The 25,886-nt window shown below is 42.5% G+C and overlaps 2 protein-coding genes across 3 annotated transcripts in view; one reads left to right on the top strand and one right to left on the bottom strand.

Moving 5' to 3' along the window:
* The window catches only part of plekhh2 (pleckstrin homology domain containing, family H (with MyTH4 domain) member 2), a 29,548-nt gene extending 12,323 nt beyond the window's left edge, over positions 1 to 17,225 (bottom strand). Inside the window, exons 1-11 of one of the 2 annotated variants that reach the window (XM_030107365.1) lie at positions 17,100 to 17,225; positions 14,740 to 14,873; positions 4,239 to 4,301; positions 4,014 to 4,163; positions 3,847 to 3,930; positions 3,263 to 3,344; positions 2,276 to 2,461; positions 1,162 to 2,081; positions 442 to 517; positions 271 to 365; positions 36 to 195 (exon numbers count right to left, since the gene is read on the bottom strand). In XM_030107365.1, the coding sequence (XP_029963225.1) occupies positions 36 to 195; positions 271 to 365; positions 442 to 517; positions 1,162 to 2,081; positions 2,276 to 2,461; positions 3,263 to 3,344; positions 3,847 to 3,930; positions 4,014 to 4,163; positions 4,239 to 4,301; positions 14,740 to 14,862 (1,939 nt within the window). In that variant the 5' untranslated portion in view covers positions 14,863 to 14,873; positions 17,100 to 17,225. Of the gene's footprint in view, positions 1 to 35; positions 196 to 270; positions 366 to 441; positions 518 to 1,161; positions 2,082 to 2,275; positions 2,462 to 3,262; positions 3,345 to 3,846; positions 3,931 to 4,013; positions 4,164 to 4,238; positions 4,302 to 14,739; positions 14,874 to 15,070; positions 15,100 to 17,099 lie in introns of those variants that run through there. The other variant, XM_030107366.1, reaches the window with a different exon arrangement.
* Positions 17,226 to 18,623: 1,398 nt separating this feature from the next.
* On the top strand, positions 18,624 to 24,711 carry thumpd2 (THUMP domain containing 2). The gene is made up of 11 exons (XM_030106534.1): positions 18,624 to 18,851; positions 20,021 to 20,159; positions 20,369 to 20,899; positions 20,991 to 21,121; positions 21,392 to 21,469; positions 21,663 to 21,715; positions 21,908 to 21,995; positions 22,330 to 22,401; positions 22,660 to 22,774; positions 24,017 to 24,137; positions 24,228 to 24,711. The coding sequence occupies exons 1-11, from the start codon at positions 18,624 to 18,626 to the stop codon at positions 24,562 to 24,564; spliced, it is 1,893 nt and encodes a 630-aa protein (XP_029962394.1). The 3' UTR covers positions 24,565 to 24,711.
* Positions 24,712 to 25,886: the final 1,175 nt, after the last annotated feature.

A 25,886-nucleotide genomic window follows, 5' to 3' on the forward strand; every position in this document is an offset into this window, starting at 1 on the left:
ACCCCCAGAAGCGTGAGAAAAACCCCAAGCCGTACCTCTTTTGAGGGAGCGCGGGCTTCCCGGGCTGCTGTCCTTCCTGGAGCTGGACGAGGTGTGGGAGCTGCAGACGGAGCCGTCCTCCTCGCCCGAACTGGACGACTCCTCGGAGCTGGACGACTCGTCGGAGAACGGGCTGCTGCTCAGCAGAGTGGCTTTCTGTGGAGGGAAGGGAGAGGACGGCGCTTGCACGGGTGCTGAAGACAAAGGTTCCGGATGTGTACCTGTACTCACCCCCTTCAGAGTAGTGTAAACTGGCGTGGTCATGTTTTTATAGACGAGGGACGTGTACATCACGAAGGCAGGATAGGAGGACTTCAGAGAAGGATCTACAGCACAGATCAAGCTGGTCAGGTGATTATCTGTGCCGGTATCTCATTCACCGTCCTTTTTGTAGTCTCTTACCTTTGCTAGCAGGGTCTGTGCACGAGGTGTCAGACAGTCTGATCCCGGATTTAGCCACGGCATAGATACGACTCTCCTAGGAAGGAAATGTACATCCTAATGAGTGAACCATAACAAACAGCTTCGGTCACCCAGTAATGCCCAAATTAGGCGGTGTAATTAGCCACATGTGGAAATTATTTAGTAAGGTCGGATTTTAAAGCCTGATATGGTTTGTTTTTGTGCTGGATCAGATTCCATGTGTTCCATGTGCTCCATTCAGAGGTGCATGTTAGGTGATAAGCACGATGGCAGCAGATGACGGTGTCCACAACAGAATCAAAAAACAACACTTCCAATGCCTTAACATGATGCTCTTGCAAAGTCCCTGTTTTAAGAATGTCTGTTTGACATCCAAGGATTTCATCTTGATGATTTCACGAGGATAACTTTCACATCACATTTCTGCTGACGATGGTGTCAAATGTGTTTTTTTTTTCAAGTGTCTATTTTTGGGTTCAGGCTTAAAATAAAATACTTTGCCATCACATCAGCTATAAAGAAATTAATCGTCTTGTTTTTCATTAACCTCTATTATGTATATTTAATTGTGTTTGGGTGAAGTTTGTTAATTATAGTATATTGTCATTGAGGATATAAAGGAGTTCTGAACTCAGATGAATGTGGTGTGAATAATTCAATAACCGAGTTTAGTGTGAATTGATGGTCAGCTGGTCTTACCCAGGAGGGGAGCCGGTGTAGCGGGGGGGTTGGGGGTTTGTTATTGGCTGCAGAGGTTTGCCACTCCGACCCCTCAGCGTTCACCTCCATCCCGGGTTCAGACGAGCCCTGCTGGAACGGCATGCTGGGAGACGACTGTGAGCCGGGAAGGCCATGGAGAGGCGTGTCCCGGCCCGTCTCCATGCCGACCTCCTGCTGCTGCTGGTCCAGGTCGGTCTCCTGGGGTCGGAGGGGACGCAGCATGCTCAGGGCGTTCCGTGTTTGGCCGTGCGTCGCCTCGCTGCTGATCGACGGCTGACTCAGGTGCTTCTTAGCCAGGGACGAGTTCGCCATCAGCCCCGCTGGGGTCCTCAGCCGGGGCTGCTTGGGCGAGGCGGGGTTGTCCCTGGGGTCCTGGGGTGGGTTGGGTCTTTTGGGAGTGAGGGCCGGGGTCAGGATGGGACTCGGGGTGGTGGGTTCGCTGGAGGAGGACGAGGAGTCCAGGCTCTGGGACTGGAAGCGCTTGTTGAGCTCCTCAGAGGTGCTGTCCTCTAACTTCCCCCTGCCTCCTTTCTGCTCCTCCTCCTCCTCCTCCTCGCCTTCCTTACACCTCGCTCTTCCTCTGTCCGAAGACTCCAGCAGGCCGAAGCTGGGCTGCTCCGCACGCTGCATGTCGTCGTCAAACAGCGAGCTGCTGTCATCGGACGCCGTCATGTAGGTTTCACTGCCGGGCCGGCTGAACTCCAGGCCGCACGCCGCTCCCTCCCCCTCGGACGCCGCGCTGGACAGCACGGACGAGACCCCACGGGACACCGGTCCGTTCTCACCGGGGGTCTCGGCCGTGCTGTTGTGCTCGAGTGGAGGACACAGGAGCAGAGTTTGGTTTGTTCTGGGCGCTTCAGCGTCCGTGCCAGTGGAGGTCGTCTCCTGACTGCTCTTCTCTGCCAAAGCAAACATAAACCAGCTCATAAAACCAGTCTGAAAAAAACAACTGCGTCATTTCCAAATGCGTGAATAATGCTGTCAATCGTTTTTACTGCTCTTCCAAGAAATTCAAGAGAGCCTTCCCGTATCTTGTGACTTATTTAGCACAGCAAAGCTCGGATGTACCGCTGCAGTGACTCTGGTGACTCACCCGGTTTGTCTCCGGCCTCAGCCTCTCCCTCGGTACTGACAGTCCTCTGGGACGGAGCCGGTCCGGTCAGGACCTGGGGGTTTTTCCCCCTCACCTGGAAACAGCCAAAGGTCAGGCTGCTGAGTCGCTGCGCCTCTCCTGGTTTGCACGGAACTCCTCGCCCAGCGCTGCACTTCTGCTCGAAGGCTGCAAACAAATACATTTTAACAGTGTCACAAGCGAGATAATGTGAAGCACACATACTATTATTGGCTTTCAGAAGGTCTTAGTGATGGACGACTACTTTAAGAGGTTTTGTCTGTTTCTTTTGAAGGTTTAGTATTTGACATATAACTCAAAACGGTAAGATCAACAGTTCTACATCTCAAACATCCAGCATCATGGTCTCTAGGTGGCAGTGTTGTACAAAAACCTCAAACATTTCTAATAAACAACCAATCAGTGAGCCAGTAGGTCAGGAAAGTTGTGCTCTCAGTATTATGCTGTGTGGAGGCAGTGTAGTGGAAATTCAAGAGCGACAGGCAAAAAAACTCATGATGATCATGAAGTTCAGTGGAATGTGGAAGAAGGAAGCAACCTGACGGAGCGGCAACTACAGTGTTGTCCCCTGCAGACCCTCAAACTGTCGACCGCAGTCATTTTTTTGCAGAAAACTGGACTCCTTAATGTTTTTCACATTATAAGACATTGTCAAAGTTGACTATCATCTAGTACTTTTCACAGTGACCAACAGAGAAAATACCAAGCACAATAACTGAACATACAGTAGCAGAGTCTTGCCCTGTTAGCTATGGATTTATTACTTAAAGAATTACTTTAAATATAAATCCTGCTGTGCCCATGCAAACTCCCAGAGAATACCCCCTAAAAGAGGAAGGTAGAACCTGTCAGCAGAGGGAATTGAACCAGCAAATGTCCAGTAACAATCTCGCTAACCTTGTGGCCGCCGCTACATGGAAAGACTGTGAAAAAAGAAGGCGTTTTTACCTTGTACTTGTTTCTGTAGTTCCAGAATCTGAGCCTCCTGCTGCTTGTTGGTTTCTCTTAAAGCTGCATTCTCCACCTCAAACTGAAACATGAGCATGTTCCCACGTTAAAAACGAAACAATCATTACCGAAAAGCTTCATTTTCAATCCACAGACTCCTCTCATCACAAACAAATCAGCTTCTTACTTGGAAAACGCCTTTCAGTAACTTTAGTTGTCAGTGAAGGTGATTAAACCCATCAAGGCAACTGACTGATTAATTAGCCACAACGCTCCCTCTCCATTGTTTTTTCTTCCTCTGCTTTCATTTACTGTATAACTTTTGTGGCATAAAGTTGCATTATCTTCCAAAATATGACAAGTGGGTTGATGAAATGACACCGGTTGGATTCTGGTGTTTGGTTATTCCAGACCAATTTCATACACATTTATATTAGTAGCAAGAATTGAAGATCTGTGCTGTGTGAGATCTGAAAGAGCACTATTATTACAGAGGACCAGGAAGAATGTTTAAAACTGACACCAAATTGAGTCTTTCTGGGTATGAGAACACTAATTTTCCTTCTCTATAAAAACTTTTTTACCTCTGATAATTTCAGCATGACCCATTCTTTGATCTTAGCGGCTTTCTCCTCCACCGTCTTGGCATCTTGAAGCCGAACCTGTTTCTGTTGAGAGAAACGACCATGGAACAACCCAAACAGGAACAAAATGTCTTCACTTTTCTATAAAAGCTCATCACTTCTATTACCTGCTCCTCCAGCTGCTGCTCCAGCTGGGCGATGGCCTCCTCCTTCTCCTGGACCGAGGTCTGCAGCTCCTGGCACTGCTGAAACAAGCGCACCTCCGAGTCTGCGCACAGGCCGTCCGGAGCCTTGAGCTTCTCCTCCATCCACTGCACCTGAAATCAGCACACACACATCTTCACCCATGCTGGGGAAACAGGAACCCATGCAGCGCTGTTTTTCATCCCTACCTGCTGGTGAGCAGTGAAAGCCCGTTTCTCTGCGTCGATGACCTGGGTCTCCAACTGCTGGATCTGGAAACAGGAAATTTCTTCATTTATTCTCAGGAGTTTTTCCCAATCAAAATCTCTATGTAAATTTTCTACAAAAACCACGAGAGCTGCTGCTTCACAGAAGTACATGTTGCATCCTGCAGCCCTGTCAACTCATCCAGTCCTGAAATGAATTGATTCTGAGTTTTTCTTCAGGAATTCGGACTGCGGTGTTTGTATAAGGTGAGATTTCAATTCCACTTCAGCTGAAGCCAAACACAGCAGCACCAAATAAAGGCAAAGAAAGACCTGCATGGTCCACACATAATGAGAGTTTGACCCGTGGTAATGCTGTTATGCACGGTGAATGATTATCAGTCACTCTTTAAGTTTTTTTACTCGGAAAAATGTTTAAACTCAAAAATGTTTGAATCTAATTGTTTTGATACATGGTATAATTTCCAGACAGTTCAAATAACCTCCATTCTTTGTTGTCAGATCCACACCATGAACTCTCATCATGGTTACAATAATACTTATATTTATAAGCTATTTTATTATTATGGGCTCTGCTTCTTAATTGGGTCCGTGTGGTTATTTACAGTTACCTGCGAAATTCACTCAGATTTCAATAAAAATCAAGATAAAAACTTTGAGATGGGTTTTTCCAAATAACAGTGCTCTTTCTCTTTCCCCTAATTTACACCAGTGGGCATAAAAATGACTTTTTTCCATTAGTTAATCATACAGTTTGTGCAAATAGATTGCGGATAATTGAACTTTTCGGTTTGCAGAGCATGGCCAGACAGTGCAAGACAACAGCATTTATCCCCTTTCAGACAGCATACTTCTCTAGGTACATTGTGAATATTTCTATCACAATACATTTGCAATACTATAGTGTTCAGCTCTAACGCACACAAGTGGTATGGTTAAAGACGCGGCAAAACAAGCTCCTTGAAAAATGAAAGAGGGTGTTAAAAACACAGAAGTGGAAACCGCGTCTCTCAAATAGCCAGTATGAGGTCGTAGCTAATCTAGCAGGGTGTTTAAAAATACCATTAATGCATCCATCCATCCATCCATTCATCCATACATACTGTGCAACCATACATATAAAAGGGAAGAAAGGTCACTTTCAAGTGTAAAATACAGTGTTCATTGCCAAGAACGTTTTTTTTAATGACATTTACACTCACAGTGCAGAACTGATGAGGTACTTTCACGTGTGTAGGAGTGAAACATACAGCACCTTTAACCACTTACATAACGATGATGAGGCGTCACATCTGTAAACTTACAACCACATCGTTGTGCCAAGATCAGAGCAGAGCGTGAGCAAGTTGGCAGGAGTGTGCTAAAACTGCAGCAACACCAAAAGGTCACACGGCTTACACACACACATTGCATGTACACATACGCGGGGACTGAAGCAGCCGTTTGGGAGTGGACGGGAGGGAGAGATGACTTTATTAGTGGCATTCCTCTGAAATTCCTCGGCTCAAAGAGGCGGAAGCAGCCTCGGGAACCAGTGTCTTCTCTCTCAAACCTCAAAAGCTTCGTGAAGGAAAATATGCAGGAATGTCCATGGAAATGTGCTGCGCAGCAACCGCCATGGTCAGAATATTCTGCTACATGCGCACTTGCGTACGTACGACTCAGAGCAGATCAGAGGAAACTTCTTCCAGGGCTGACACAACGAGGAACCGCACCGATCCAAGAATACGACACAGTGTTGACTGGAAGTTTACCCAGGAAACACCTAACAATGATCTAAATGTAGTGTAGCTCGAGTCCTCGGTTCAGCCTGGGAGCACATTAACAGAGGTGCTATTTTGTTTTTTGGTCTCTTTTTGTCAAAATCAGTTTTTCGTCATTAGAATTTATTGTGACAACTTTGACCTGCAATGAACAATTACAGAGCAGCAAGTAGTCCCAGCGCTCCTACAGGACTACATCCTATCTGCATCATCATCCCTCACGAAGACTGTATTTTCATGGGTCAATTTTGAGTTTAGTCTTGCTTGGATGTTGTTTTTTTATTGTATATTAATTGTGGTAATGAAATTTATGTCTGTCGTGTGCATGAGTTTCTGTTTCTATGAGTGAATTCCCGACAGTTTACAAACACAGTCAAGGTATCTTCTAAGATCCTTTTGTTCATTCCTTTTTAGATCTGTGGTGGGTGCCAGGGCAAAAGCAAAAGACATCCTGGATGGGAAGAGTGTCCATCGCAGAGCAAACCCACAGAGACAGACTGTCTCACACACTCACACTGAAACATACAGCTGCTTTAACAGTGAAAATGTTGAAAAAAAGAGGACTTGACAGTTTGAGCAGTCTTGAAACTTGGGGTTCATTTTATTGCTAAAGGACACTTTGATACTGTGAGCTGGAAGACCGAACAGGAAGATGTTCCCAGAACAGGAGAATATCGTCCCATACAGCTGTGAAGACTTAAATCCTCATTTTTGTTGCCTGATAAGTCGTAGTGGCTGAGTGTGTTAGACGAGTTGTCAGATGAATAGGAGTCCTGTTTTCATTACACACCCTGTTTCTTTGATACCAACTTCTTGTGACATTAATGGCACTGTTACTTTCACTGTTGAACTCAACAAAGCGGCACTGAAATGTGCTGACAGGGCAGCTGTCTGTTCGCCATATATCCAAGGCGTACAGTGGATGCAGCTGTTGGAGAGCGGCGTGGCCGCGCTCCAGTTTTCCCCGGCTTCTGTTGACTCGCAGAGCCCTGCAGAAGTGGACTCAGCTCAGGCCAGAGGCGGCCACACCCTGCGAGACACCCTCACTGTTTCCACTGCGACCGAGGCCGAGTCCGACTGCAATGCTTCGTAGTTCACTGAGACCGAAAAGAGAAAGTTTCTGAAAAATGGTGTTTGCAGAATTGTGCTGACACTTCGCTGAGGAACAGACTGCAGGTGAATGTCAGTCTCTGTTTGGAGAGTGAGAACCTTGACATCTGGAGTGAAACAACCAGCTCGATTTCAATCTTTTTGAGAGAAAACCTGAATAATTGAGATGAATGCAAACATAACGCAGAGGACGAACAGACACACACACACACACACACACACACACACACACACACACACACACACACACACATATTGGACTATTCTGATTAAATGCAGACCTGCAAAAGGGCAACATAACACACACACACACACACACACACACGCACACACACACTTTTGCTCTTCTCTATATAGATCTAGTGCTTCACCACAAGCGACAGACCACATGAGCTCCTCTCAGTAGCAGATATAGCATTTGGCACAGAACTGCATGCTAATTACAGGGAATGTACATCTGGAGACATCACACACACACGCACGCACGCACACACGCACGCACACGCTCAGTCTTGTATTTCTATCCTTGTGGGGACCGTCCATTGACTCCCATTCATGTCTAGCCCCTAACCCTGACCCTTACCCTAACCCTAACCCACACCACAACAAAGCCTAACCCTAAAGAAATGTTTTTGCACTTTTACTTTTTTCAGTAACAACAACATGGTCAAGAAAACACTGTTTCTCCTACTTAGGACCGGAAAAAGGTCCCCACAAGGCACGTCGTTCCACGTTTTGCTATCCTTGTGGGGACATTTGGCCTCGACAAGGATAGAAATACGAGAACGCACACACACACACACACACACACACACACACACACACACACACACACATCTGCCAGCAGACATAACAGTATATAAAAAGGCGTGAACACATGGCAGATGATGATACGCTGATGACCCACTCCTGTGAAGCAAAGCATGTGTGCTTTCTTCTTTCTGTAGGTTGAATATGGAGTGAATCAGACCGAAGTGTGTGTGTGTGTGTGTGTGTGTGTGTGTGTGAGTGACAGAGAGACAGAGAGAGAGAGAGAGAGAGAGAGAGAGAGAGAGAGAGAGAGAGAGTGGGAGAGACCCTGCCAATAGTACCAATGAGCAGTTAAACTTGGTAGCGTGTTCATTTTAGGGGTTATGCCTCATTTACCTGCTGACAACACGAGCAGTCCAACCTCACACTCACACACACACACACACACACACACAGCGCTCTATCACCTCCGGAGTCCAAAATCCATTTTGACTTCCATTCCTGGAATTCCACAACCGGCGCTCTGTGGCCAACCTCCCTCTGAACTCCATCACTCCATCCCTCCCCCATCACTCCATCCGTGCGCCAGACAGCCAGCTCACAAAGCCTCTTTCTGTAGGCTTAGAACCACAACCTTTAGCTTACACTTGTTTGGTTTGATACCAGAGAGGCTGATACAGCTTTGTTGTGGATTGAACAAAAGTTCTCACCAAATGTTTAAGATTTAAACAAATGTGCCCATTAAAATGAAAGATGGGGATGAATTGAGGGGAAAATTCAGATATATTTGGTGGAGAAGCCACGAGTGCAAGCATAGGACACATAAAAAAAGCACAAGAACATGTTAAAATACAGAAGGGCAGGCATGAAGAAAAGCAACATCTGTGTCTGAATATCCTGGGGTTAGCCGTAGGCATCTGTGTGGCGGTGACTGTGGAGCAAAATTGCAAGCGGATGTTAGTGTGTGCAGCCGAGGAGATCTGGGTAGGTGTGTGTATGTGTCACTTCAGACTGAGGAACACTGTTCCTTCACTACAGCGCCTGGCTCATGGGAGCATTTCAACACCCAGGTGATGAGCTGAAGTCTGCTTTTGATCCGCTTGTCTAGATCACTGTTTGTAAACTGATATAACCCATAATGCCCGTAAGCCCCACCCCCTCAGCACACATCAGTGTGTGTTGTGTTTCGTGTCTTTCTAAAAGAGGAGTCAATCAGAATGGAAGTCCACACCAGAGCAGGCCACTCCACCCCTTGTGGTTTTGGTTCGCACAGGACGGATATATGCAAGACATACATCTGTGTGTTTTAGTCAACTGTCTGTATTTAAAGGCGTCTACACATACTTTCCCATTTATCAGTCTATGTTAGGGTGTCGTCAGGCCTGGCGACCAAAATTGGTCAAAATACACAGTATAATACATTCATTTAAAGATAGATGCATTGGGGACAAATGAAGTGGTTAAACATGATTTGGTTATTTTCTTAAGTATTACGGTCAAAAGAGTTCTGGAGCATTGTAAAAATGTGGGTCAATGTTGAGTGACCTCAAGTGAGATATAATTAGTTTATTAGCATTAATTAATTCCCAGTTATTCTTATGAGAGGCCACGTGTTGGTAGATTCAGTGCTTTACAAGAAGCCCGACTCCTCTAAGTGTTTGAAGGTCACCAGCTTCCTGAGTTCATACAGGAATAAAAAGAAAGCTAACAGGAAGGGCTGAGGTCTACTTCAGGTCTAGCGGAGCTGACAAAGCAAATTCAAGCCGCTGCTAGACTGAAGCAGCACCTGTACAAATATTACCTGCACTAAAGGCTCAACCTTTCCTGCAAATTTCACATGAACATCGAAATCTTTTTTTCTGTATACATAAGAATAAATTGTATGGAAGTGACCGCGAAGTCGAACCACACTTCTCAGAACACACATACTTTACTCACAAAGGCCCCATTCACACGTTTTCAAGTGAAAACAGAATACTTTTGTTGTTTTTCAGTTGTCTGCTTGCATGACAACGGTGCTCAGAACCACTGACAATGCAACTTTTTGAAGTGGAAGTTTGAGATGGAAGTTTATGTATTTGTCGCTATGGCTAACCTCTGCTGACTGCCAGGTAGCATTGTGCTAGCAGCAGAATGATTTTACAATGAGACAGTTTAATGTTGTCAGACAAAACTAAAAATACTGCTCAGTCTCACTTGAAAAATATAAGAAGTAATTCTGTGTCACAGGCTGCAGTAAACACAGACTCTATCTGGACAGAGACCCACCCAATATGGCCGCTATCCTCGCAGTCAGTAACGCTTCTTATGTGTGTTCTGTCTAAAATGTGTGAATGATGGAAATGCTTGTCATGATTTCTTGTTTCATTTCTTCAGTTTGATTGCATAAAAAAAAAGAAGACATCCATTAAAATAACTCAAAATCAGAAGATACTAAAAGCCATCAGACATTGAGATGATATTTACTCAACAAAAGTAATAACTTGTTGCTCTGTCAATGCACTGATAAAAATTTGGAATCCCTTCGAGAGTTTTTATGGAGGAGTTCAGACATAACATCTTTTCACAGAGACATCCACCACAGAAAACGAGAAGTCAGTGAGCCTGTAGGTGAAAATGTGCCACACATGGTTTCTTTGTCCCCGCCGTGAGATGTGTAGCCTTCTGTTACAGCTGGAGGCCCCAACGGCCTAAACTAACATCCCTCCCAAAGAAACACAGCAGTCACACGCACAGGGCCAGTTTTCACTAGGGTGCAAAAATCTCCTCTAAAAACATGTTTGGAGATGAATTGGACTTGATCTTCATGTATGTGCGTCTAACACACAGAATAAGCTGCGACTGCTTCAGCCTGCAGACTCGCTTCCTGCTCACAACACACAAACACACACAGACGATTTAGTAAACCGGGTATTTCCTCCCCAGAGCATTTCAATCTTGAGACAAGACTTCATTTCTTTTCTCTCTCTCTCTCTCTCTCTCTCTCTCTCTCTCTCTCTCTTTCTCCTTTCTTTGTATTCCCCTCCTTCCCTCTTGCGCAGGCTTTCGAGGATTTCTCGGATATCTGTAATTTGACAGGCTGACCCAGTTTCATGTTGATTCATCTGCAAATAACTCAATGAGGCAGGCTAATCCAGGCTATTTCCAACTTCAACACAAGCAGGCCTGACAAACTTTTTAAATGATTTAAGATTCAGTCTGTTTGTGATTGTTAGGTGATAAATGGTAAGAACCGGCGCTCCACCTGTTCGCACTTAAAGCAATGATGCCAGACGGCTTTAATTCATTCATTTCATTTTATTTTTTCCGGCAGTGTGACTCACTGTTAAAGCTGACGTCTGTTGACCCCCTCCTCATCCTTTTATGAGTCCACCTCTGCAGCGAGATTTCAGAGGGGGGGATTTTGCAGTGACGTACATCCACCCCTACGCAGCTTTAAAACAACAAGCTCTGGCTGATTCGGTGGGAGCCACAGGACAGAAAAACACATCAGCAGGGGTCTGGATGCTGACATGATGAGATCAGAGCATCGGGCGTTTGGCCAAAATGTGGCCAAGGCAAAGTCCCAGGAGCGGACCCACAGACATCGCAGATTAATATTAAAACAAGTCATTTAAAGGCAGATCAAGAGAAATGTTCAGTGGGATCTAATTTCTTTAAGTTTGAACTAACCAAAAAAAAAAAGCATCTAATTCAGCGTAAGCTGTTCCAGCCACTTTTGATGTGAAAAGTTTGATTTAAAAGGAAAGAGCAGAACAGATTTATTGGAAGATTCATGGATGCTTCTTCACAACAGACCGGAAGAAAACAGTGAAACAGCGAAAGTTGCAGCTGATAGTGAAGGTTCAATGTTTATTCCACATCATTGACAAAAGTCAATGATAAAAATAGCTGTGAAATATCTGAATTGTTGCCATCCATCCATCCATTTATTCATTTTTGAAACTCTTTGATCGAATTCAAGCTCTCTGGGCTTCGCCTCTGTCTGAACAGCGACGACAACAGGCCCGTGCACAGCTATCGGTGGGTCGCAGCGGCTTCAAGGACATTCCTATTTAAGCTCTGACAAGTTTCATGGAGTTGTCACACAAAATTCATCTACAAATAAACCATCTTGAAAATGGGTCATAGTTCACTTCCCTTTGTCGTCAGTATTTTCATATCTGGAGGCCACAAGGCCAGAAGCAAAAAAAAAAAAAAAGTTACGAAAACAACAAAATCAACAAACCGCTCCACTTGATGCAGATGTAGATGTACATAAAACAACAATATGAAAAATAATGTAAATTAAGGGCAAGGGAAAGTTATTTGGAAGAACAAATCTGAAATCATAAACAGATTAACTGAATATATTTTGTGTTTCTTCATTAAAAATCCTATCATTCATCACAATGCATCACATGATATCATGCGGCGCGAATACAGGTATTCCCTCGAGTCTTGTAAGATGCTGAAAAGACAAAAACAGCGACTTTGACTGTTTATAATCGAGAATAAATGACTTTCCATGTCAAATTTTCAATCGGGAGACGTCACGTGACATTCTTGAAGTTGTTGAATTTGACCAACAAACTCTAAAACTGGATCGTCATAAGAGTGACATCAAATGGAAAAATTAAACTGTCACCTCAAAATCTTTAGGAAACACAATGCTAGAACAATGATATGACAAGAGGCGTTCAACCCTACGTAGCCTTGTGGAAGCCACAGACATATCAACAACCCATAAATTCAATTTCACTAACCTATTGCTGGAGGAAAGTCAAGAAAAAGATCTGTGACCATCTGAAACCGAACCCTGAGTCCACATCAGTCTTGATTTCGAAGTAAGTAGCTTAGTCATAATGACATAAAAGACATGAAACCAGTTCAGTCTTGATTGAGAGTGAACATGTGTGCCAAATTTCCAAGTTTGCTCTCTCTGAACCTTCCTGAAGTTTCAATTTTTAAAGACCGGGTCGGAAACGTGGGACCATCCAGACACATAATGCATCTGGTCCGTGTCTGTTACCAGCAGGGCTTCACAATGATTGAATATCATTTTAAAAATATCTGTGGTCAATAAAGCCGAGACTCCAGTGTGTTTCTGTCTGAGCCGGTCACTGAGAGAGACGACTGAACTCTGACTGAACTCCGCATCCTGGGAAATTAAATCAGTAATCTTCTGTCTGAGGTAAACACACAAAGATTCCTGCTATTCTTCATCAGACTTTGTACAAGTGGCACATATTACTGCAGTGTGAAAGTCTAAAGCAGGAGACGTGATTAAGGAAGGTATTTGCCGTGGTAATGATGGCTGTTTGGAGTATATCAGGTCCAGGTCTCATTGGGTTTGTGCTTCGAAGAAATAACTTTAAAACACTACTGTTGACGTATTGAGTAGTTTAACGCCGGAGGCCATTCCTCTTTTGAGACCTTGTTATAAATCATTCGAAAACTCTCAAGAGTATATTTTGGTCCAATTTTTTGTTTAAATAACCTTTTGCTTTAATTTTTTTTTTAAACAAGACTACAAATGTCAGCTAAAATATTTCTATTTTCATGCAGTGATGTAATTTTATCCTCGCTTTAACATTTTTACCATCATTCAGAATCTTTTTTTTTTCTGTTTTGTTTTACAGATGAGACAATCAAGCTGTAAATGTAAGATTGAGTAGACTGTTATTGTGAGTTTTCCAATCTGAGTGGAAAAATGCTTTAAAGACTGTCAAACAGGAGGGACGCGGCCAAAAATACACAGCAGAGGCTTTCACATGTGCTGCGTGGGCTGCAGAAACCCACCACAGCCAATCCGTCTTGCCAGTCCTCTCGGGGAGTTTGTTTTGCTGTCCAGCTGAGCTTACTTCTGACTCTGTAATTGACTGGAGCTGGGTCAATCCCATCATGCAGTGCGTGGCGGAGCCCTGTGGTCAGACTGCTGTTTACATTAGAGCTCTAATCAGCATCCCTGGGGAGCGCCTTCAGATCTAGGCCACTGTGGCAGTTTGGGCCGGCCTCAGCGCCGCCCCGGCCAGCTGGGAGGGGGCGGCCCGCTCCGTGCCCACCAGACCGCGGACCCACTGCGGCGCTCTGCTCCCGTTCAGGCGGCTGAAGTCTCTTTCAAACACTGAGGATTGTTGCCGAGATGTTTTTACTTCTGATTTACCTTCCACCTGTTGTGCTTCAGCGAACCTCCTCTTCCCGCCCGCTCCTTCACATCGCCAAAGTTCTGAGCTAATATCTCACTTTCAAACTGTATGAAAGAGACACACAATTGGGATTGGTGATATTGTTCCAGAATAGCTGAGAATGTTGAAGAATACAGACCTAATGGGATAATCTGTCTTTTACATACCAGGACAGCAAATTCTCGACACGACATGAGTTTGAGGCAAAGACACTGACTGTCGAGCAAGTCCAAAATAATAAAACCACTCGAACTGCGTCTGAAAGAAAAAAATTCTATTTGCGGTTCCTGTCGTCTGATTTATAGTTGTGTGACGGTGTGGTTTAGGAACGCTGCTGTATCAGTGGCAATTTGAAACAACCCGGGACTTTTTTGTCTGGGCCCTCTTCATCCTGGGAAGGCTGGTGGAGGGTTGGAGTCCCAAGCTGGCACAGGACGGCTCTCGGCCGACACTCAAACACACAACAACGTCATCTCCGGGAGGACGGCGATACACGTCCACAAAGGCACGGCTAGAAACGCAAACTCCATGTCCACACTCAACCCCAGCCTTTTTCCTGGTGGGTGTAGCACTCCACCACCACACGACTTTATCTATCTATGGAAAGTAATAATCACTGCCGACTTTACAGTCGATTTCCACGTCCCTGAACCGACCTCGCCGCGCCTCATAGCACTCTGTACTCAGACCCACCTTGTCTGCGGTGAGCTCTCGGATCTTGATGATCTGCACTCTGAACTTCATGAGCAGCGCCTCCAGAACCAGGCACTTCTCCTTCCAGTCCTCCTGGCTCATTGCTTCCTCCCCCTCGGCCATGATGCCGGACCCTGCGAGAAACACGCAAACACAAACGGGCAGAAGTGACAATGCAGTATGGAAATAATCTCTATTGTAATGTTTTGCCACTACTGAGCAGGCCTCGGTTATCTTAGTAAGTCTTTGCACAGACATCCATTGGGGTTAACACACACACACACACACACAGAAGGGACAAAGCATTTGTTGTTTCGCCAGCGGCCAACACCTGAAATATTCCAGGGGAGAGTCCAGTTGGCCCGATGTGGCCGAGTGGGCGTATCGCTCAGCCTGGCCAAACAGGAAAACACCTCTATTGGTCCAAAACACCTCAACGCCCTCCCCAGGACGGAGTTACATCACATTTTCCAGGGCTAACAGCGGAGGAAAAGCAGTAAACACTCGCAAACAGAAGCAGACACACACAGTCAGAGAGAAAGGAGGGATGAGGAGGACAGATGAAGATCTGTGATGGAGGAGAGGAGGCAGATCGAAAGCCTGCTGTTCTCCCCTCCCAGCCGTAAGCTCTCATTACCAGCCTGGCTTCCTCACAAAGACCCGGAGAGACTGCAAACATGTGCGGAGCCAGGCCGTAAACCTTTTTCCGCAGGCTTATTTCTGTTGCTTGTATGCTGTGGTAAACATGGGTGAAGGGAAGGAATAAAAAGCAGCTCGGAAAAGAAAAAGCAAGGGATGGAAGAAAAGGATTTCTCTGCACATAAAATATGCTCGTCTGGCACACATATCAGGCCAGAGAAAAGAAAGAATTTACATTTTTATGTCAATTTTCAATGTATTGAGTTTTACACGTCTTTACATTGCATTTATCTGAATATATTTCTCTAATGCACACAAACAATATTTTGAAAATCCAGTTAAGTGTGTAAGAATGTAAATATACAATATGTACAGCTGGTCCAAGCTAAATACATCTGAAAAACTCTCTGTCAGCAGTACCTTTAATGAAAACTTTAAAGTCTGAAAATAAACATAAATGATTGTGAAACGTTTCAACCTGTCACAGAACACATACTGTGTAGATGTGTTTCATTTTTCATAAAGTGGTTGGTATGAATATATACATATACTAGAAGACAGTTTCTTTTTCCATAATTGGTAGTGATTTTCACTTGAACCACTTCAGCAAACAACTCTTAGTATCTCAAAAAGGCTAATTCAATTAGGATCATTTCTCTGTTCATCTATAAAGCTTTATTCTACTGGAGCCCATCATAGATGAATGTCAAGTCGAGCCTCAACAAGTCACGACTCCATCAAGGGCCAAACATGGAGAGACAGACAGTCTCAACACCTACAGGTAAAATACACTGTCGCCAGCTTACATTAGAACTGTGTTTTTATACTGTGGCAAGAAACTGCTGCACGCACAAGAAGAACATGCAAACAACACAAACAACACACAAAAAAGCACTCAAACCCAGAATCAAACCAAGTACAATCTCAATGTGAGGTGAGAAGACAAACCACTGTCGTAATAATTCATCCTTTATGCATATTTATGGTTAAATCTTACATTATGCATTTTCCCTCTTATGAGACAGTACTTCAGCATCCACAATTGAAACTACTTGAAGCATCACTCTTCCTGAAAACGAAGTCATTGTGCACAGAACAAGGTAAAAACACGTAAATCATTAGATACATTTTAATAATAACTTTATTATTTGTTTAAAAGATCAGTTTCTACAGTTTTCCTTGGGAAATTTCAAATACTTAAAGGTATTGGAAAGATAGGTTCCCTGACCAAGAGACAACAAATGAATTTATGTACACCAAAAAAAATAGAATCATTCACATACACAAATTATTTTTCAACTATAATAGCCTCATATAAGTAGGAGCCCATCTAAATTAAAGTTATATGTGCTATCATTAGGCTATATGTTTAACTCTTAATTAGTAATGATATAACGTGATTTTTCAGAATAATGAGGTTGCAGTTTTATTTGAAAAACTTCAATTTGCAGCTTTCCTGTATTCAAAACAAGCAATTATTCTAAAGTCAGTAATTTATCTGTCCACATTCACGGAGCTTGTTATCCCAATTATCACCTCTGAAAAGTAACAAATACTTGCAACACCAGAGAAGCATTTAAATCCGCTATGAACCAAAATTTCAATCCACATCGCTACAGGAACAGTTTATAAATCTGAAGAAAAAAGGGATTGTTATAAATAACCAGTGACTCCTACTGCCTTTTCTAATTAAAGCATTTCTTAAGGTTTTTTCGACTTACCCTTTCAAAAATGATGTGAACAGACTCAAAGAGGGGACTTCACGTCATTTCGAGTCCAGGTGTTTGTGTATTTCTGGCTATTTAAGAGAAGAAAATCTTATTTCAGGACTAAACTCACTGACTTTCTTTCCAGCGCTTTTCATTTCAGCTCTTGGCCAAAAGTTAGAGTCGGAATTTTTTTTCAGAGGGCGGGGTTTCGTCAGTTTACCCAATCACAGATTAGAGGGGCGGTTCCTTGTGCGGCCGGAGCGTGCAGTCTGACGTTGATTGACATGTTACTTTAGCCAATCATCACGCCGAGCGCCACTCTACAACCGGGGGCGTGTCTGCAGCAGAAGCGGAAGTGACGTTTTTCCTCACGCATGGTGGTAAATCGTACGTCTACGTAACCGCCATATTGGACCGGGCAACGTGGACGTCTTTGTCAAAGTCTGCATGACATTTTAAAGGGCATGAATTTAACATTCAAAATTGAATTTCTTAGATGTAAATGAAAATCAAAATAGGGTCAGAGATTTCCTGCACTTTTTCTTTTTCTTATATCTCTCATAATCTTTACAGATGATCAGGAGTCAGTAAAATCAATAACAAAATGCATTGTTCTAGCTTTCAGTTTGAACGATATCACTTAATTGATAAGACAAAATATTTTGTTGAAAATCCACCTTCACTGAAAATACTTGAAGAAGAAGAAGAAGAAGAAGAAGAAGAAGAAGAAGATGATGATGATGATGCTGATGATGCTGATGATAAGTAGAGCGCTACTCCTTCATCCTTCAATCACTTTATATCACTGTTTAACATTTCCTCTACTTTTTCTGATCTAGCTTTTTCTGATCTGATCTCGTTCTGTAGTATTTTAATTGACATGACAGACGTAAACAAAAAAAAGCAAAGTCAGTATGAAGCCAAAAGAAAACAGCAATAATTTATCAATCCCTTGGGAACACCAATTTTCCAAATGTATAAATCCAGTATCCTTTCCTAACTAGAAGATGGAACTGGAGGAGAGCGCGGTTGACAGAGCAGCACAGAAAGCAAGGAATCGATCAGATTGAGGCAGAATATCCTCTGAGTTGGCCACTGAAGAAGATATGATGAGGACAAGAGAAAAGGAGGTTATAACAGAAATTGAGAGTGCTGAAACAATTTTCAAAATGATTTTTTTTTTTGTCCTGAATGTTAACAAAATCTTTGTGGCAGCAGGATTTCACGGATTTTTCCTCCTCGGCTTCTGAGGGACACCTGGTCTGGTAGGTTTTGCACATGCCCTCACTGAAGTGTATGACAAATATGCAGAAATTATACACAGATCAAATTGTGGAATATAATTAATTGTAAAATGGGTTCCTAAGGTTACAGTTACTGCCCGGTTTCATCATATTATCAAACAATTATCCAAAATAAACATATTATCACATTTACAGTTTGAAACATTGTATTATTTTACAGAATAGATACATTCGACTTTCTGCAGTTCTGCATCATTACGTCACAGTGACCCCTATTGGTCAAAATTATATGATGACGTATTTCTGCTTCCGGTGTAAACAAACCAGTAAATATGGCGGCGTCCATGGTCAGATAGGAGGAAGTCCACATTTTAGAACGGTTCTTCACGAAAACAGATTTTATAGCATCATGTCTGATGTTAGAAGTGAAGAGCGAGCAGTTAGATATTACTGCACTGCCGGTAACGGGATGGAGGTGTTTTTAATGGAGGAGGTGAAGAGGAAACTGGCAGCTGAAGACGTGAGTGTTGATAACACGAGAAGACAGACAGATCCCAAACTGCAGACAAGTTTATCTAGATAATTTCCTAAAACCATCTGTCGACCCGTTTTAAAGAGGTTTTTTTTTTTTTTTTTTTTCAATCAGGGCTATTTCTTTTTAAAATGTAGTTTATCATCCTTCACTCGCTGACGCTTGTCAAGTGTGTTTTGCAAAATGAGTGTTTTCGCTTCAAATAAAGACCAAGAAATGGCAAATCTAAGCGTCACATTTTTTTAATTCACTGTTTTATTTTCTATATCACAGTTCTAAGTCGTAATTCAACTAGCATTCCCGTTTAATATCATCCCACTTTTATGGATTTTCTTTTAGTTTTATGTATGCTTCTTCCTATTTTACCTACTTTTCACAAGTTTCAATGCCCTGTCAAAAAAATTTGAAGCACATTTTATTTTAGAAATGTGTTGGTGTGATGGTTGATTTAAATGTAGGTGTTGTCAGTGCTTTTAGCAAAAAATAAACTGTAAACATACATGAATGCAAACTTTTATGTGTTGTAAGCCCCTCATACAGCTAATTCAATGGATAAATTAGAGGTGGATTAATCTGATATTAAGGCTTGAGGCAAACGTTATGATGCACACCAATACATTAAGTTTTTATAAAGTTATGGTACTATTTTTATGATATCCATCAAAAGTATTCACCCCCTTATTTGTTTTCCCGTTTTGGCTCTTTGACTATAATTTGCACCAAAAAAAGTATCATATTCAAATGTGACAAAGTTTTTTTTTTTTTTTTTTTAAATTGAAATATGCAATGTAAAATAAGTCCTTGCTGGCCTGTTGTTGACTATACCAGATTATCAAATGACAGCAACCTCAAAATCATAATGGTACAAAAGGGGAAAGAAGTTCATTTTAACTATTATGGCAAACTGATTATTTTCTAACTGCAGCTTGACTCAAAAAACAGCCTACAAATACTCGAGTGAGCAATTTCTCTGCTGATGCATAACTGACAGACCCTCGTGCAGTGGCTATTTGAACTTTCTCAGGACACATTCACACTTTATTCACACTAACCCTAACCCTAACCCTATCCAAAATGTGCATGGATTTAGACAGTCAGTCAAATCCTGGTCTTTTTACTGTGAAGAGTTGAGTGTGGCACTTTATTTTTCTCTTCAGGTGTGTCGCATGCCTGGGAAGGTGTTGTTTAGCTCCTCTGTAGAGATTCACAGAGTCAGTGAGCTGAAGACTGCAGAGAGACTCTTCTTACTTCTGAAAGAAGACTCGCCTCTGAAACTATCGGCCCACACAAGCCCAGGTATCAGTCTGACGCAAAAGCACACATACAAGCATATGCTTTTGTAGAAACATCACAAATGCCATGTCAGATAAGGAAAAATGCCTCATAAAATCTTAACAATGCTCTCTGTTGAAAACAAAAACTTACAACATAAAACAAATACAGTGCTCTCATTGAAAATATAATGAAAATGCTTGTTTAATTTTTGTTCTTTATCATTTTTACAGCAAAGGCCACTTCTCTCCTTCACTCCAGACTCCTTCACGACAGGAACCAGTGGACATGTGCTGTAATGACATGGTTCCGCCTGCAGGGGGAGCTAGCGGACAGTAAGACAACCCTGAAGAACCCAAGCGCTGCTCAGGGAGTGACGATGAGAGAGGAGGAGGACATAAAGGGGAATGGAGCATGGGTGAAGTTCACAACTGAGCTTAGCAAAAGTACAGAACACCAGAAAGAGGATAAGAGAAGGAGTGAGGAGCCAGAAAGTGGCAAACACAATGGAACACACACACTGGGAAAGAAGAGAAAGCGGGAGGAGGAGGAGAGGAATAGTGAAGGGATGGACCCACAAGTTGAGAAGAATGCAGAAGAATCTGAAAAATCCTCAGAAGTGAGGACAGCCATGACTGAGGGGCTGAGCAGCTGTGGAAAAAATGGTTCTCATGGATCAGACAAAGGATTATTATGTTCCTGCACAAAACTGCAGCACAGAGTGGAAGGAAACAGGATGGATGACACTGCTGCTTTGGAAAATGGTAATAATGAGATATTTTCTTGTATTTTCACTCTTGAGGTTAAATTCCTGTCTTTTTTCTGAATTCTCCTCTTGTTTATGTTTCCATGAAGTGAAGACCACTGAAGAAGAAGAGAGGATCAATTGGAAAGGCTGCTGGAGGGACCCTCAACTGCCTTCATGCATTTCCTTTAGGATTAGCTGCAAATGTACTGGATCTTTGTCTCGATGCCTCACCTCACAGGTAGTGACCGTTCAGCACATGTGTATCCTCAGCAGCCACAACGTAAATGCCTGTAAGGATTAGAAAACTTTTTTTTCTTTTCATGTGTTTCAAGGATTAAGACCTTCTATAATTTCTGTCATACACTGTTCATGTTGACAAACTGCCACATGCAAATGGCAAGCATGTATGGAAATTCATGCAATCAAGTAGATGGTTTCTGTGTGTCATGAAAGGGTCATATGTTGTACGGATTTTTTAATAGAAATCTGCATGCTATGTCTAAAATAGGAGGTGAGCAGAGTGATTGGAGTTGGTCTGAGCAAGCTGCTGGGCTGGAAGGTTGACTTAAAGAATCCAACAGTTGAGGTAAACCTTTTTATAATTCAAATTAATAACCCATATGTTTATATTTTTGTTTTTTTGTTTTTTTTAAAAAGTCCAAATTATATATTTGAATTGTAATTTTAGAACAGTAAAACCCTTCTCTGTGGAAAATACTGTTGTAGAAAATCAGTTTATTCCTTAAATTATCATAAAAAAAAGTGTTTATTTCCTGCAGATAAACGTTAATTTGAGTGATGACCACTGCCTTCTGGGGATCCCACTGACCAGGTAAGTGAGAGAAACACTTATAAATATTGACTGTATGCTGTGTATTTAAAAAGCTTGAGTTTGGAGGTAATCAGTAATGCAACATGCAGTACTGCTTGTCTTGAAACTTTTTTATCTTATGCCATAATTACATTAAAAGTCTTTCTAATTCTCTATAAATGTAGTTGATAAACAGTCTGTCTTTTCTTTCAGGTTGCCTTTGGCGAATCGGACCTATATTAAAACCACAGGACTGAGGTCTACAGTAGCCTGGGCCATGGCCTCTCTGGTTCAGATTCAGGTATCAATATGTGAAACATGCTTTTCACTGTATGTTTTGACTCTAGTTGACCTGTTTAGAATTTCCTAAAACCGTGACTCAGATGAATCAACTCATCTTTTTATTGATGTTTGAAAATCAGACCTGGTTATAATTTACTGCAGCCAATTTTGGACCTGATTACAAGCAGATCATCTGTTTTATTTGCATTATCCTCATGAAAAGTTGAAGCTGAACTCAATAAACGTGACCATAGCTGCTATGTTAAAAGATAAATCAAACTGTGACGTAACACAGTCAGAGTGCGTGTGGCTATTCAGCTATATGTGTTGCTTGTTTATCTCCTGTTTACCAGCCCGGCTTCTGCGTGGTTGACCCCATGTGTGGGGTGGGGACCATCCTCATCGAGGCAGCGCGGGAAAACGAGGTCAGGACAGGAATATACACAGAAGAATTCTGGCTTGATGAGTCAAATTTTGAATGATCTCCTCTTCTTTGTGTCAAATGTGTTTAATGATCATTTGATCGTCTTTCTCCAGAAAGCAACACATTTAATGCGATTCAGTTAATTTTGATGAAAAGCTGCTTGCACTGATCATCCAGACTGAAACGTGTCCTGTACTGTAATGAGACACCGTTGCTGTTGTTGTTGTGCTGTTGTGTTGGTGGCCTTCGGGCTCTTCAGGCTGTTTGTTTCCTGGGTATGGACATCGATGAAGGACAGCTGCTGAAGGCCGGTCAGAACGTCTCCTTTGCAGGGCTGGAAAACAGGATTCACCTGCTGAGAGCTTCATCTCTGGGTAAGAAACCTTGATCGCTCAAGATTTTAAAGCATAGCGGAAAAAAGCTTACTGGAGGCATGATAGTCCTATTAAATGAGAACAAGGTCAGAGGACCTGATCATTTGTCCCTGAAGTATTGATTAGTGAGGGAAGTTTAAAGCCTGACTTATTGATTATGATTGTCGATTTACATACATTAACAAATGATTGAAAAATGTAGCGACAGCTGATTTGTGGAATGGAAAGGATGCAACAGTGAGCCAGTTGACCAACAGCAGTCTCAATGCAAAGATGTTTATGTTAATGTGAAAGATGAAATAGATGTAAAATTCTCTGTGATTCCAGAGATTTGAATTTCTGTCATTTCTGAGGATTATTCGTCCCTTTAGTGCAGTTTTGTCACCGAACCCCAGATATCACAGATCCAGTGTTGCATGTCACATCACTGACTGGCTGGTTTTGACATCAAATAATCAATGTGAGACAAAAGATCAACATCTCAGCTTTTGTTTCCATTTATTCACATAGAAATCTGAAGAGACGATTCAGAAAATAATGCCTTTTGTCGGACCCCGCCTTGTTTTCTTGTGAGCCAAAGTATTAGAACCTGTGGCTGACTGGCAGGTGTGCTTTGTTGACCAGGTGTGTCCTGCTGCATCCTGTCGTTACTCACACAGTCAACAGCGCTGAATGGTTTCACGTGTGCAGACTGGATTTCTAGTTCGAGGTGTAACCATCCCAAAAACCCGAGAGCCGCCTGTGTGTGAAAAACAAATGTGAAAACATTTAATTGTGATGCTGAAAGAATTTTTTTTTAATAATATTAAAACATTTTCCAGCTCGAAGCACTAACAAGAGGAGTCAGAGTTTCTTTGCCAAATTAAAAGCATTAAATCATGTAATGGAATGGCTAAAACTCAGGGTTGTTAGTTTGAAAGCAGCAAGAAGGATTGCAGAAGCTTGATAAAGAGTCGAGCAGCATCACTGATAAAGTTTACCCGAATGATTGGTGAAGCAGTCTCAGCTACTTAAATTTTTAACAGTGTTATAAATGGAGCTGATAAAACTGTGACAAATGACATTGTAACTCTTAGCTGCTGGCACCCCGGACCTAATCCAGAGTCTGTGCAGCTCTTAACTTTCTCCAAGGAGCCGCGGCTGCATGTTTTCAGTGGGAATCTGAGTGGGAGGTGAGTGCGGCGCCTGCCCTCGTGCTTTAAATGACCTCTGGGCTGGTTTGTGCCCCTCTGTGTCGAGCAGCGCTGCCGCTGGCCGCCTCCAGTGTGAACGCTGTGATCTGCGACCTCCCGTTTGGCAGGAAGTTCAGCACAAGGGCCGACATGGCTGCCAGCCTGCCGCTCATTCTCACTGAGATGGAGAGGTTCGTTCATGTTTTTTAAAAACATTTCTTCAACGTGAATCGATATTAATTTTCAACTGCAGTTAATCGATCAAGTATTTTGTGTTTTAGAGTTCTCCGCCCCGGCGGCGTCCTGGTCCTTCTCCTGAGTCCACAGTTATCCTGCCTGCTGAAGAAGCTCTTAATGCATGAAGACTCTGGACCATCATCTCATAAAGAAGCAGAGCCTCAAACTGGGAAGCAGCGGTGTCCGTCTCCTTCTGCGTCTCCCACGAAGCAGCAGAGCTCTCAAATCCACCCGGAGATCAAATCCAAACCTGCCCGGGCGCCCGAGCCTCAGACTGAGCTGCAGCCCACTGCGTCCTCTCTGAAGCATCAAGCAACGTTCAGAGTCAGCTTAGGCGCAATAGATGGACTGATACACAAATATGTCAAAACAGGATCCTAAATGCTACCAGTAAGGTTACATTTCTTAGTACTTATATTTAAAATGAGCAGTTATGAATTCTGTAACATGAGATTGTTGTTTTTTCACAATACAAATGATATATTTTCGACACAGTGACTTCTCATTTCAATGAACAAATAAAATGCTTACTGCTAAATAAGTTGCTGTTTTCCTCTCTTGCTACATCTGTTCATTTTGTGTAATAAAACTAACTGACCTTTCTTCTGTGCACCTCTCTACTCAAGTTTAATATTTAAACCTTTTTTTAAGTCAAGTGGTTTAAAGTTCCTAAAACAAACTTCCTGCACTGCTTTTAGCCTTCATCAAATATTTTCTTGTATGTTTTCTAGTTCCTTACTGGTTTAAAATATGCTGCAGTGGTTTGCCCTGTTGCCTCACAGGAAGTATAGACTGCTGTGCGCTTCCATGGCTTCTTTCTAAGTATTTGAGATGTTTTTATTTATTTCGTATTTCATCTGATCATGGAGGAAAAAGTCAGATATGTTTTAGCTCAACACAAAATACCTTGTGTTTGATTTGGATCGATGAAAAATCACTAGAAAGAAGTTTGCAGTAAAACGGATAAATTCAAAATTACAGCTCAGAAACGAGACCTTATCTTTAACTATTGAGACTAGTTTGTCAAAGATAATTGTTTCTATCTAAAACTCATGTGAATACACACAAAGATGAATAAGTAAAGGATATAAAAGTCAAGAAAGGCTCCAGCACCTCCCAACAGTGAAATAATGGTATTTAAAGAAATTACTGATGTTAGCCAGCAGTGCACTTGCATCATCAATAAAGCTTTTGACACACATACCAGTTACTGTTAACAATGTTGCAACACTTGTGACAGAATTTATGATGCATTGGAAATTCTGAGCAACATCGAAAAGAATTAAACAATTCAAAAATGCCTTCTGGAAAGTTTCAAGTGGCGGGACTCTTGTTCTGCCTGCAGCACAAACCACATCAGCTGAATCACAATGTTGCCATCTGCCACTGTTTAGCCCTACTTAGCCCAGTTTTACATTGAGGGGCCAGACAAGGCCACACGGGGCTTAGTGTTTTCATACATTTCCTTTCACCCATAACTGTAAACTCTCCGCTTTTAACTGCATGTGCAGATTAGAACCCATGGTTTGATTTTTATTTATCCAGAGTGGAAACATTGCAAGTATGGGTTATAAAGGAGGATGAATTGTTGAACATTTCAGCTTCTAATTTTTCTTAACTGCACGAATGATAAAAGTGACTGATTTACTTTTTCACTGTTTGTACTGCAAATGCGAAATAATTTAAAGCTGAAACGAGTGTCT

Source organism: Salarias fasciatus, chromosome 13 (genome assembly GCF_902148845.1).
Source record: "Salarias fasciatus chromosome 13, fSalaFa1.1, whole genome shotgun sequence".
In the NCBI taxonomy this organism is placed as follows: Eukaryota; Metazoa; Chordata; class Actinopteri; order Blenniiformes; family Blenniidae; genus Salarias; species Salarias fasciatus.